The 14,406-nt window shown below is 39.4% G+C and overlaps 1 protein-coding gene and 1 long non-coding RNA gene across 5 annotated transcripts in view; one reads left to right on the top strand and one right to left on the bottom strand.

Annotated features, from left to right (window-relative positions):
• Positions 1 to 1,605: 1,605 nt before the first annotated feature.
• LOC148646433 (uncharacterized) lies at positions 1,606 to 3,464 on the top strand. The gene is made up of 3 exons (XR_015928001.1): positions 1,606 to 1,699; positions 1,780 to 1,879; positions 3,353 to 3,464. It is a non-coding gene; the product is annotated as an uncharacterized LOC148646433 (long non-coding RNA).
• A 1,513-nt stretch (positions 3,465 to 4,977) lies between these two features.
• LOC148646432 (orexin receptor type 2-like) overlaps positions 4,978 to 14,406 on the bottom strand; it is a 31,314-nt gene continuing 21,885 nt past the window's right edge. For 2 of the 4 annotated variants that reach the window (XM_088610656.1, XM_088610654.1), the window contains exons 2-9: positions 13,564 to 13,701; positions 12,346 to 12,498; positions 11,217 to 11,618; positions 10,576 to 10,632; positions 9,597 to 9,927; positions 9,096 to 9,349; positions 8,638 to 8,727; positions 7,437 to 7,887 (exon numbers count right to left, since the gene is read on the bottom strand). In XM_088610656.1, coding sequence (XP_088466782.1) covers positions 7,730 to 7,887; positions 8,638 to 8,727; positions 9,096 to 9,349; positions 9,597 to 9,927; positions 10,576 to 10,632; positions 11,217 to 11,618; positions 12,346 to 12,498; positions 13,564 to 13,684 — 1,566 coding nt within the window. In that variant the 5' untranslated portion in view covers positions 13,685 to 13,701 and the 3' untranslated portion in view covers positions 7,437 to 7,729. Of the gene's footprint in view, positions 5,509 to 6,474; positions 6,947 to 7,330; positions 7,413 to 7,436; positions 7,888 to 8,637; positions 8,728 to 9,095; positions 9,350 to 9,596; positions 9,928 to 10,575; positions 10,633 to 11,216; positions 11,619 to 12,345; positions 12,499 to 13,563; positions 13,702 to 14,406 lie in introns of those variants that run through there. The other 2 variants (XM_088610655.1, XM_088610657.1) reach the window with 2 other exon arrangements.

The following is a 14,406-nucleotide window of genomic DNA, read 5'->3' as shown; positions in this document are numbered from 1 at the left end:
TTAAGATGTCGATGTACAGTACCTTCTGGATTTTTCACAATAAGATTGCTGAAACAGATCAAATGACTTGAAAGCAATAAACATTGCAACATTTCTCATAAAGTGCGAAGGTCTCTTCTATTCAAACTTCCACGGTCCTGGCCGACACAGGTGTGGGTAAAGAGATCAGTGCCACCTGGGACCCGATAGCATCTGCCCCCCCGTACTGTCCTGGACTGGACCGGACCAGACCAGAACACCTAGCTGGGATGTGTCCAGGTGGAAAGACTGGCTGGATTGTAAAACAGTATACATTATTCTCTAACATTTTATTTAAATACAGGATTGCAAACAGATCCCAAGTGATCTTAATATTAATTAATATATATTATTAAAATATAGTAATAATACTAGGTATATAATTTATGAAATATTATACAATAGAGACAGTAGTGGCATCAGTTGCTGCAGTCAGGTCTGTCAGCTAAACTCTGAGCGAAGCCTGGAAACCTCTGTCTTTCTAGTGTTTAAATGTAATTAAATAAAGAAATTATGTAAAATGTCTTGCATCCAAAAACTCACCGACGTCAAGTTGTTTCAAGGCCTAGAGTCCGAAGCTTTCCAAAAAAAAAATGCTGGACAGAAACTCAAGGAGCAAAAACATGTCAATTTATTGAGTAAAAAGTGCATAGCAAACAGCTGCACCAGCGCACAATACACAGGCTTGAGCACAGCTGTACCAGCGCTCAATACACAGGCTGAGGAGTATTTAATCGGATTCAGGGATCATGCCACTCCCTACAAAATTAGAACACGGCGAGTTAAGATATGCAAAGAATTTGGGGAAAAAGTGGCAGCAGTACAATGTCAATCAGGAAGGTAACCTGCAGGAAACAATTAATGTAATCACTGATATTCAACTGCACAGAGGGATGTGACACGTTCACCATCTATTCAAATCTACTCTGCAATTTAACAATACTTTGTCATGTCAAAACGTTCACGATATGCTTGAATGTTCTTAGGAATTTAAAACAAGTGCAATTTAATAAATTTACGCGCGGAGTGAAGCTTTTTAAGGGACGAGCAGATTCTCATTTTATGACTTGAACGTTTCGTGAAAGCATACCTCATTTTGTGAAGAAGGATTTCTTAAAACCACGTGTGAAATCATTACTGTGTAGGGCATAAGCAGTGTCCGGGGTAAAAACCGAAAGGAGTCGCGTTAGGAATAAAGCAAATTCTGTGCTTAGAAACGAAACTCAACACGTATAAAGTTATGGATCTGAAAACTAAGCAGACAATAAACAGTCTGCAGGGTTAATAAAACAGTATTCCAGTTTAAGCTGTCTGAGACAATAAACAGAATCGGCTGCCGTGTGAAAAATAAAAAGCTGCGAAACCATGTCGACAGCTACTGATTTAATGTCCAGAAGTAAAAACATAGATTTGACAGCAATACAACCGAAGTTACCAACAATGTGATTTCACCCATCAGTAAACAACGACATATTTTTTATTTTTTGTACTGCAGCAACACAACAACCATTCTAAACCAGCAGCTCTATCGCGTAAATCACGCGTCACCATGTCGCTACAATATGACGTAACGATGTAGGCGGGCGCGATAGGTCTTTTATCTAATCAACGCAGGGATTTTGGTATTCACGGAGATTGACGCGGATCTTGTCCAATGATCATGGACATCCTGGAATTCAGGGTGAGTGACGTGGTTCTTATCCAATCAGTGTGGGATTTCTGGCTCATCAGCCGTGAGTGACGCCACTCTTGTCCAATCAGCGCTGATGTTCTGATCCTGGACTTTAAGGAATTGCGGTAGAAAATGACACCTCTGAGGAATGTCCGCTGGGTGGCAACAGTTATACAGCAGTCTGCGAAGGTGAGTGTTAAAGTCCTTCTTAATCCCAAAAGCAGTTCACACAAATCTTGTTGCGTAGAGGTTTATTATTCTATCTGAATCCTCAAATCACGTTCGTAATGTTTATCGTTCTCGCTGTTTTCTTGATGTTAATTTGCATGTTGTGTTTGTGTTGATATATTGCGGTGTCGATGGGTCAATGGTTACAGACTTTCGGATTTCACACCCAGCTGCCTACTGAATTGCGGACTAGTTAATGCGGCACCATCTGGAGATCATCTCCAGCCCTGAGCTCAATTGCAACCAGTGCAGATCAAAGCAGTTGAACTGGGGCTCAGTGTGGCGCTGAGAGCTCATCGTTGTTGTTGCTCTAATGAGTGAGAGCTGCATTGGGCTCTGAATCGGAACATTTCAATTTCATCTGATTAGCACGTTAATACGTAGGCCACGTGAATATATCATTATTACTTTGCCTGTTTCCTGTTTACATATAACTGAATGTCCCCGATAATTAAGTGTTATTTTCAATTTAAGAGGCATTTAATGTTCAAATGTACCGATAAGAACACTGAAGTGCTAATTCGATACTGAACTGCAATTAGGAAACAAACGAGAGCAGCAACTGGGATTTGAGTTTGCACAGGTATTGTATTATATTATAGCGTATCGTATTTGGGTGGAGCGGTGGCTCTGTGGCTCAGGATCTGCGCCTGTGGCTGGGAGGTTGTCGGGTTGTATCCCGCGGCTCACAGAGGAATCCTACTCCGTTGGGCCCCTGAGCAAGGCCCTGAACCCCAACTGCTCCAGGGGTGCTGTATAAATTCGCTCTGACCTCAAGCTTCTCTCTCCTTGTCTTGTGTGCCCGTGTGTCTCATGGAGAGCAAGCTGGGGTATGCGAAATGACCAATTCCTGATGCTAGAAATTGTATGTGGCTAATAAAGTGATCCTATCTGATCTTACAGCGGCTTCTGTTTCCATTGATAAATTAAACAGATACATACGGAGATCCTCCAGACGAATAAGCGAACACATCGCTATTTCGCTTTTATGTAAAGGCTACATTTGTGTATAAATGTAATTCTTATGTACTTCAGGGGATGTATTTGTCCATATGAGAGGTTTCTCATTGGTGTTTGTGGGTCTTCCCCGATTAAGTCGTGACTTAGATGCATACTGTACATTACAGGTATGTTGAGCAATGACTGGCAAAGTTATGTACTACATAAGTCTCACAGCAGAGTTGGCAAATCGTTAGATAAAACAGCTAATGTCCAAAAGCGTTAGCAATTTTGTTACTTTATCATTAATATAAGGTGCTGGTACAAGGGGGTGGGTCTCATCTGCAAGTAAAGAACAAATTATACTTGCAGCTCTAAAAGGGTAAACTTTGGAGACTTCTGTAACAAAACTTTCAGGTCATTTCCGTTTGCTGTTCCCTTGACCTTGTGAGCCTTTGAAATGTTGAAACTGCGTTTTGCTTACCTCCCATTTAGCCTGCCTACCATCCCATAAGAGCCACTGTCTCTGCGGACTGTGTGGTCCTGGACAATAAACAGTATATGTTTGATTTGTGAAGCTTTTAAATTAAATATTTCATTAATATCATTTGAGTTTTTTTATGATCTTTTATTACAGAACAGCTTTAAAGCTATCAAGTCACAAGTGTCTACTGTAGTGTAGTGGCCAGTATGATTAATTTGATCATGTAACCATCGGGCACAAGGGAGAGAAAAACAACAAACTCCAAAGAAGAAAAAGAAATCTCAGGGGGTCCAAGGCCTGATGGTTGACCTCCCCTCCAGGCCCTAGCTGTGTATGACAAGCAGTGATTAAAACATTTACAGTACATAGAACCCAGGTGGGTGAGATGGAGTGAAATCTACTAAAGATATCATGTGAGAGAAGATGTGCATGTTGCATGTGTCCAGTCCACAGGGTTGTCCATGTTTGTATTTTTCAGATCTGTTACTACATCTTCTCCTTGCAAATCATACTATTGCAAAATGTATAGAACTGGGTGTCTTCCTTCTTCACCTTTTTAAATTCCCCTGATGAGATGTGCAATTCATGAAACCAGTTTTCAAGACACTGTCACAAGTTAACCTATTTCATTTCAATGAGATGTTTTGGAAGGAGACACCAGTATGTATCACATATTTCATTAACGGAAGAGCAAAATACTTGTGGTATACAAAACCAAAATACAGTATGTGTGAAGCCCTTTACATTACACATGCATGGAGAGATGAGGTGCACAAGCCAAATAATTTTATTTATACTCTTTCAGAACGCATTCTAATCCATCCATCCTTTTTCTATCCCCTTTATCCAACATACAGCAGGGTCACTGGGGAGTTAGGAGTCCATCCCAGCGAGCAACAGGTGCAAGGGACACCAGTCACGATAAAATTAATTACACCAAGTCTATTTTTTAATTTCAAGGAAGACTTTGGAATTTGTTCAGTTGTGAACACAAGACAAATCTTTAGAGCGCAGCTTTTATGTTCACGCATGGTGGCCTTTTAAGGAAAGCACACAGAGATGGTGAGCAAATATTAGATTGTCACTCTTTGTTGTTGACATTACAGGTAGTATCACCCACTCTGTGCATTTGTGAGTACTTATCAGGCTTTTATCATGCTTACCATGAAAACAGAAGGTGTCTTTAGCATCTGTGTTTTGAATAATTCCTAGTAACACGACACTTTTAATCTCTCATGAATAAAAGCATCTCGATGGGCAATAGCCTTATGAAGTACTATGACAAATAATCATGCTTTTCCAACATCATTTTTAAAAAATAACAATTTCATGAAAGAAGGAACACCTGTGATGATTCTGTACTACTTCCATAATTTCTTAAAACTATAGACTCCCTTAAGCTTAAATAAACAATTCCTGATAGTTAATCAATGCTTTCTCACGCTCTTGTTATTGGATGTGCCATTATCAATTAGGGTCTGAGCCTTCTTCACATTGTCATGAATCCATGCTGTCCCTTCTTAATAATAAAATGACATTTTTGCAGAATCATTTCACATTAGCCCTTTTACAGTCTGCATGTGGGTGTATGAAAGTGTGCATTGCATACAATAATTAAAGACTAAATGAAAACAGGTAATTCAAAATGATGTTTATTAAACAGAACACAAAATACAGTACTGTCCACAACACCTAAAACAAGCAGACAAATAAGGAAACTGAAAAATATAAACAGTGAATCCTGTTTAGTAAGGAGCAAGAGAGTAAAGATGCTGCCAAAATATTAACAAAGTTTCCTCCTTCACCTTTTTCCGTATGACACTACCAAGAAAAAAAAAAACCTTCAAATGCAGCCTCAGGTGGCAGTATTTTTGTGTTCCCCATTGTATCGCACAGTAATATTTCCAAAGTCAAAGCTTTAGGTGGAAATAATTTTGAAACTGCATTAAATATTCAAAACATACAGTGGAATACTGTATTCAAGGACAGAAGTATGTCCATACACAGAAGTGTACAGTACACGTGATGTGAGCACCCACAAAAGGACACAGACTAGGTTTGCTAGTTCCCATCACACTGCAGAAATGCACCTGCTTAGTGAGACCGAAAGAAGGCAGACGCTGTGCCGAAATCACCGACGGGAAGGTATCTAGGGCCCAACTATCTCCTGGACCATATCTTGAGTCCTTCTGTATTACCAAATGATAGGAAGGAGCTGTGATTGGTCCATACCCTGTAGTGTATGTACATAATTCAGAGGGATCACCAGAAAGCCTCTGCCACAGCTATGATTACGATCATCAGACTTTGGGGTTCTGTTACGGGTGACTCTGATATAGCAGCAGTTTCATGTATAGCAATCACCCCGGTGTCCTGGCCAAATTTCCTATTGGCCCTTACCAATCATGGGCTCCTAATAATCCCCCTCGATGAATTGGTTTTATTACTCTGCTCTCCTCCCCACTGATAGCTGATGTGTGGGGAGCGTTCTGGTGCACTATGGCTGCCGTTGCATCATCCAGGTGGGGCTGCACACTGGTGGTGGTGGAGGGGATTTCCCCATTACCTGTAAAGCGCTTTGAGTGGAGTGTCCAGAAAAGCGCTATATAAGTGTAAGCAATTATTAATTATTATTATTATTACTTGCTTTCATGGCTTTAGTGGGTATATCAAATGAACAAAAGAATGCTGTTACAAAAGAAATGAAGAATGGTTTACTGTGGCTTGTGAGAGTGAAATTCATCTCAGTGGTTCTAACATAATGGGAATTAAACAAAAATGTTAGTGGGGTCATTTATGAAGTTGATGAGAATCCACCCTACTTCATGATGTTGACAATAATTAGAAATCTACGCCTTTCAACTCCATCATTGTTTCTTTGTATAGAGGTGCTATTTGTCACTTTGTCTATCCGTTTTCTAATCGCGTCTTCGAATTCTGGAGTCACCGGTGAGCCAGAGCCTATCCCGGCAAGCAACCGGTACAAGGCAAGACACTCCCTGGACAGGACACCGGTTCCTCATAGAGCACACACAAACAACACCAGGGGCAACTTGCCCACAAGTCAGTTAACCCACCATTATGGTTCTGGACTTGGGAGGAAACTGGAGGACCTGGAGGAAACCCATGTGACTGTGGGGCGAACATGCAAACTCCACACAAACAGCACTCCAGGTCTGGAATTGAACCTGGGGCCCCAGCACTGTAAAGCACCAATGCTGACCAGTGGGCCGTTATGGAGTATTCAATGGAACAGTATATCAAAAGGTAAAACTCTGTTGAAGACTGCTTTCTGAATGAGACTACAGAAGTTTATACTTACCAAACATACCAAAACTTGTTTCACATAGAGAAAAGGAGTAAAATTTAAAATGCAAGGCTGAATTCAGTAAAACATAATATGCAAACACTTAAATATATACACTTCCATGTCCAGCCTTTGAAATAATGGTATTGCTGACGTCATGTTCAGATTTCCTATCAGAAATGACCGAACAGTATACTGTATGTATATTTTAATGTATAAATAAAATCAGTAAATCACAAGACAATCATTAGCATTGGTAGATGGAAGATATCTGCGTCTCTCAGGTGGCCTGCAGATTCTGCAAAAAATTAAAACTAATGTTTACATTTCCATGCAGTATGTAGGTAAAGTAAAATATGACTGAATATTGTGATCCTCATAAAAACATGGAGATGATAACACTGTTGCTAAAATTGAAATAGTAACACAGTGGATAAAATATTTAATCATGCAAGCCTGTAACTACCAGTATTATTCCAGATGTAAAGTACCAAATAAACAAAGTTAACAATTTGAGTATAAAAATCTTTACGATGTCTGTGATGAGTGCAGAATGCCATATCCAAGTCTACATTTTTCAAATATGTTAATTAGGCTGATTAGTTCTTTAAGTAGTAAATAGTAATACCATTAATTGTAAATAGAAAATAACACTCCAAGGAACTGAATGTTACTGACATACCTTTTTCTGTGCAAAACCCACATGGTAACTCCAATCACAAGTAATATCACTATGATGTATACAAAAACAAAAGCAACTGTTCCTGTAAAAGAGTATTGGAATCAGAATCAGATATGTGCACACAGTGAGAACACAGGAATTTACATCAGTAGTGCTCTGGGTTTGGTATTATGAATGGAGTTAAAACTGCTAATTCTTAATTAAGAATAATAAGTACAGACAGCCATTCAGAAAGTCATGATTTTTAAATTAGCACAAGAAAAATACAACCATGCCCTGCATGAGTAATAAAGAGTTGAGTAATAAGTCTGCAGAATTAGATGCTCTGCATGAACAATCAGAAGAAACCAGTCTCTGTTGGGGACAGACCACAGTGACGACGGATCACACCGCGTCACTTCACAACGGTCTGATCCATAGCATAGTCATCACTTCTAAACTGCAGTGGCTACGGTACATGAAATTGCTGGATGGAACTGCCTGCATAGGAGCAGAATGATTTTGCCATCTGTGTGAAAATGATCTGCATGCTTGGCGTTCAGTGGTAACAGTGATGCCTGAAAGACAAAATCACCGTCTTCTAAGGGCCACAGAACATCTGAGGTTGTGGCAGACAGTGGTCGAGCATTTTGATTCACCAATAAATGCAGTTTTGCTCTTGACAGACCTGACAAATTGAAGCTTGCGGGGACAGCACTGATCCATTCACAAAGTCCCTATGCCAACAATTTTACAATTTTTTCAGGTTGGTCATTCATTGCCGATTTTCTAGCAGGTCAATGCAAAACCACACAGTTCTATGTGAACAAAAGCACGATTCAGATTGCTGTTGAGGTCTTGACATGTCCAGATTCTTCTCCTGACCAGAGTTAAACAGAACATGTGGGACCAACTCATTACTGTCATCCACAAGAAACAAGGCTTCAGCAGGGGCTGATCGGTTCTGTGTCAGTTCTGCCAGAACTTCTCGGGCCATATCCGATACTGACTGTGTAATGATTCATTCTGACAGTGCATCACATTTCACACCGAAAACATACAATGATTCTCTGAGATATAGTTTTTCTCACATTTGTTTTGTGTGCGATATCTTTATTTACGATATTGGCTTAAAACCATTAGGCCTGAGTGTTGCATTTCTTTTGTGCAGCAGTACAGTACATGAGATACAGACACGTGATTATGCTTAATTAGTTCCATCCAGGAAACAACCCAAATCCTAAGGAATAGTGCAAATCCCACAATTCAGGAACGAATGGTTCTATAGTTAAAGCCTCACTTACAATATTAACAATATGTGTACTTACCACTGAATAAAGAGCTTAATCCTGTTTTGCTGGACACATTGTCAAGAGAACCCCCATACAGTGGAAAACTCTCTCTTGTTAGATGGAACACTTCAAAGAAAAATTACATTAGAAATAATCTAAAATTATTCATACTGTATCTACATTATTGTCAGTGTAGTAAATAAAACATTTTTGCAGAGAACTGTACATGCATTGTCACTATTTTGATTGCAAATGGACACCTTGAACTTGATCACAGTAAAAGGAAGATTTTTAGGTGCAGAGAGTAATCATTATTAAGGATTGCAAGAGAGTGCGCATTATATCTGGGCTGCCCTCCATCGCTTTTCTTAGGTCAAAACCTTCTTAATGCAGGATGTTTTACATAGTACAGTATGTAATGTGATCAAAATAATTTAGAACTGAAATGGTCATTATTTATCGACATGGCATTTGTAGTCCAGATAACTACTTACCAAAGTGCGACCTATTGTGTAGCACATTATTAAGCTGTTTGCACTTTAATTGCTCTGTGTTTTGCAGTCCATTGCAGGTGCAAGGGTGCTGGAGGAATGTTCCCATTGTGCCAATGAAGGCGGCTCTGCATTCATTGTCATCAGTGCGCATCATTTCCTCATGCATGTGACTTTCACAGCCATCCCCAGCATGGCCTCTGCAAACTGCCCTTCCACCTCCCCAGCACTTTGAATGGAATACTTCATATCTGTGCCTAATGGGTGTAAGTCACAAATTAGTTGGCTCATCATGCTGCAAAACAGCACATTTTTAAATTGAACAACCTAACTGTTGCAAAGTAATTAAGAAAAAAGGAATTTGAAAATACATGAACAAAGTTCTTAAGGGGTTATTTCAATACGTTACGTTATTAGTAAAAAAAGACAAGCACATGACAAGTCATTAATCTTTGTGCTCATAAACGGATTTGACCCTTTATTCTAATGCTCCCTGGAGCCCACCTGCATGAAGTTTCCTCAAGGCATCTGTCCAGCACTTCCAGGCACGTCGGCGAAGGACCCTGCTGTTCTGAGCAGAAACGACTGTGCAAAAGGTCTTTAACTTGCAGACACTGATCATCTGTAGGGCTGCAGTCGCAGAAAGCCAGCATCACAGCGACACTGTAAGGCATTTGGTCGTAAAACAGCTGCACAGCTCTTTGGCAGTGAGTGGCATTGCAGTGATTTGGGTTTCCAGAACATGCTTGTATGTGGGGTACCATCTGTCTGTTACATATTTCGTCTTGTAGACAGAGCCTCGTGACATCCAAGCACGATCCCTTCCTTCCGTACGCTGGAAGACGGTTTTTAAGCAGAGCATGAAAAATACAGGCGTTTAATTGGATGAAGCCTTGATATTAATGATTTGGCTGATGGTCAGAAGCTTATTTTTATTTCCATTTTGCCATCGCCTAATCAGCCTTGCTTTAGGACTACCATCCTCATGCCAGCTTAGAGTGTGAGGGAGATGAACCTGGAACCTGAGCACTGCAAGCTCTCAGCTGCTGAGAGATGACCCCAGGGGTTACTGCTGAGCAACAGACCAGGGATACTCATAGTGGCTCAAGTAGCAGGGCTTTGACTTGTTAGGTCACCTGGAAACCCTGATAAAAAGAGTTTTAATGTCTAAAAGCTCTTTAGAATATGCAGAGCCTTCAAATAATCAAATTCAGTGACACAGATATTCATATACAGTAGAAGTGCAAAGTAAAATTAGTTAGAAAACACCTTGGTTAAATTATGTTGTTTCATGATGTGTAATTCTCAGTAACGCCATCAACTCATTGACTTTATCACTGACTTAAAGCAAAGATTAAGTATATTTAAAAAAAAAATCACAACCGGTATTTTCAAAAATGACAACTACGCTATACTTCTTCAGATAAATCAGGTTGGCTTGTTTTTTTTCTTGATAGGATTTAGAACAAATTTCACACTTTACCATGTTTAGCAAGAGCACTTGATTCCCATAAACGCTTGGGATCCTTTTCTGGTTTAACTGCAATGAAAAGAGGAGGCTTTTATAAGGGCTTTGAAAATGTTTTGATAAAACAGGTCCACACATAAATCCGGACCCAAGGACACAAGCACAAGGGATACACAGGTGAATTCAGGTCTGAGAACAACCGTGAATGCACACAGCAGACTACAAAGACAAAGGAAATCTACATACATTCTTACAGCTTAGGTAAAGTCTGGCCACCTAGTGCCCTGATCCCAATAATTTTTTCAGAAGGCTGCTTATTCCTGGTAAGAGTTGTGGGAAACCCGAGCCGGTCTTGGAAGCATAGGGCACAAGGCAGGACTACAGCCTGGATGGGGATTCTGATCCGTCACAGAGCACACGTGCAAATACAGGGTCAAGCACACCAGTCAATCTGGTCAACATGCCTTCTGAAGCTGGAAAGAAACTGGAGAAACTAAATACCTATGTGAACATTGAGAGAACCTGCAGGCTTTACACAGAAGGTGCCCCAGTCTGGAATTGTACCCAGGACCTAAGAAGTCTGAAGCCTCAGAAGCACTAACCAGTGTGAAGTGAAGTGTTATTTTTATAAATAATAAAAACATTAGGGTACTTACACATATTAACAACCTGCCCCTCAGATGTGTTTTCATGCCTTGCATTTGAATGATCCTGATATTTCTCATCATGTTTGATGCAGGAGTTATTGTACAAGGTGTTCCAAATTTTTACACAGTTTCTCCTTCTCTGGCTGGAGCAGGTGCAGTTAGCCAGTGGTGTAGCGCTCACAAGCTCTTTCCAAGCAGAAAGGCAAAAGTGCCAGAAGCTCACTGTGTTGCACTGGCCTTTGTCTGTGCGGCACAAATCCTTCATGTTCTCGTACAGGCTGGAGCAGTGCTGGGACTCCTGACAGTGCTCCAGGGCAGAGACACAGCTCAATGGGACAATAGCATGGCCTTTTGTACCTCTCCACTTTCCTGTCCCCTCACACTGTGTGCGCTGCTTTTGTCCCAGGCCATCTGAGAAACAGCATGCACATATCGACACAGAAAAGGAATTAACAACTTTTAAGGTCCCATACACTCTTTCAAACATTTTTGTACAAAGACCAGTCAATAATAGAGTTCACAATTTTCGAATCAGCATTTTGGCTTGTAACTGAGATTTTTGACATTTGAAGGAATATACAGTACTGTATGGACAAAAACTGTGTTTTGAATTACAACTGAAAAGTAAAACATATTCAACATCTTTGCTACTCCTACAGAATTCAATAGTTGCATTTTCACACAACCCAGTGGTAATAATAAGCGAATGAATTCAATATTTTTCATTTCCACAGTTTAGATAGCAAGTTCTGCTGTTCCAAAAGGTTTAGCTTATTGATCATCCTCCTGGCTAGAGATGGACTGAAAATGTACAGAATCTCAGCACAGACATGACATAAACTGATCCCGTCATTCTCGAGAAACTGAAACAGTGAAACATTTCACTTAACAGTTTTCTAGCACACTCTGTACATTTCAGGTAAGTATTGTTCTGGCAAGCCCTGGATGAAGTCAAGTTTAGACTAAAATCAAGACTGATTTGTTTTTAAAACATTATTTGTGTAACATGCTTATTCTCAGGAAAAGGGTATTGCAATATTTGTTTTAAACATACACGTTATGAGTTGCACACTATTTTTACTCCAAATACTGTACTTTATTTCCAGTCAGACTTAGCAGCTAAAAATATTAATCTTACCTGATCTGTCAGTGCACTGGGGAGCAATTAACCTGAGAATACTGCAGGAAACATCTTCCATGGACAAACAACCTTTGAGTTCCGGGTAACTGTTCATCATGTACTGAACCGTCATATTACATCGGTGGGAAAGGTTAATTCTGCAGCTTTCGCCTGTGTCAATCAAACAAAATGATACACAATTTAGGATAATATGCCATCTCATTGTCATGTTTATAACCATTATGGGTATCCCCATGGCAAGTTGTTTCCAAGGGAAAGAAGAACAATAGATTTGGAGGGTCTCGGGGTCCTGCAAAGTTCCTTTCATGGTCTTCACAGAGGTTTAATGCTGGAGTTAATGTTACAGCTAGAGCTATCCACTTCCTGTGCAAAACCAGGGTACCAGCTTCAACAACATGGCTGGGTAGCTTGTCACTACTCTTCCAACTGTTTGGGTAAAGAAGTGAGTTCTGTTCCTGGTCCTACTGTAAATGCACCATGCAGTTACCACTTGAGCCCTCCGATTCATGTTCCCTGATTTGACTTATAATGTAAGATGGCCAAATAAGATCATTAATTTGTAGCCACAGTAGGAAATAATTTTGAGTCATTTAAGTTAAAATACAGTAAGTATTAGTTCTCTGGCAAATACACTTCTGGGTGAAGATTAGCATAGGCCACTGTACTGTACTTTGCAGTGAATTACAGAAAGGCTTAAAAGCCTATGAAAGTAAAGGCAATACTTTAAAATTCAATTGTCAAAACGGTTCCCCATATACAAAGTAAGGAGATTAGGATTTAACATTTTTTAAACACATACCAGTGTTATTTGCTTTACTTCTATAGAAAAACATTTTACTTTGATGTTTCTATCACTAATGCATTTGGCCTGAACTAAACGGCTCCCATCCTGGTATTACAATTTAATTGTATTCAAATTGTCATTTATCCTCACTACAAATCAATCATGTCACCTTGTTACAGAACATGAGGAACTAAACAGATTTTCCACCTCCACTTTTGTGGCATTCAGACTTCCAGCTCCTGGTTGCATTTCATTTTTTCTGCCCAATTTCATGGGGGTGAATTATAATTCAATATAATTTATCTCATATTGGTTTTTTTATGTAATGGATGTGTTAAAGTTATTGAATAAAACAGTAGAACCGTTAGGGACATATTAAACTCGGGCAAATAAAAAAAATACACTCTTTGCCTTGGGGAAAAACCATTTACCTGTTGCATTGCAGACATTTATTAGTAAATCCCAGGCACTTCTGCAAGCATTTGAGTCTGAGGCACACTTCTCCTTGGCCATTATACAGTCTGCAGTCTTGGATGGGATGGTGCAGATCATCAGATACACCAGCACGCCTGAGAAAAACATTAAGCTGAATATTTGGTAAAACATACTGTACTAAACTATCTTTTAATGCTAGAATTATATAAGGGTCATTATTCCTTTCCAACCTAAGCTGAGCCAATGCGCAACTATCTCATTATATTTCTGGACTAGTTCACTTGGGTATTTTTTGGAGAAGGCTGTTTCAATTTTGTAGATTATATCAACAACAATAATAACTTAGAGTTTGAAAAGTACTGAAAAGGGGGCTTTCTATTCAAGTAGTTTAACTAAAGCCAGATGTAGGACTGAAGGATTTCTTTTGGAATGATGCATTATAAGCAAGTCAAAGTATTCAAAGTATTCATTCATGTAAGTGGAAATAAAAATTAAAAGTTTAAACAAACTGAATTTTCCATCTTACAAATTTAAGAAAACGAAGAAATTAGATAATGACAATGAGTGCATTTGGTCTTTAACTTCTACCAGCTGTATTCCAATATCTCTATATTGCTGAGAATCAAATACTGAACTGTTCTGCCATTGTAGTGTACGCATATCTCAAAACAAAACAGATTTTTGTATTATTTCAAATATAGTTTTGATTTATTTTTGAAGAAAAAGTAAGATTTTTAAATGTTCTAAAAAAAAACGTGTATTGAGAATTAAGAAAGGGAAGCTCAATAATACTGCTGTGTAAACCTTTTCTGTTCCTTTGAAACAGGGTACTCTCTGCT

The sequence above is a fragment of the Lepisosteus platostomus genome, chromosome 17 (assembly GCF_059453375.1).
Source record: "Lepisosteus platostomus isolate fLepPlt1 chromosome 17, fLepPlt1.hap1, whole genome shotgun sequence".
NCBI lineage: Eukaryota > Metazoa > Chordata > Actinopteri > Semionotiformes > Lepisosteidae > Lepisosteus > Lepisosteus platostomus.
Note: the sequence above shows the minus strand (reverse complement) of the source record. Positions and strands in the feature narration are given on the sequence as shown.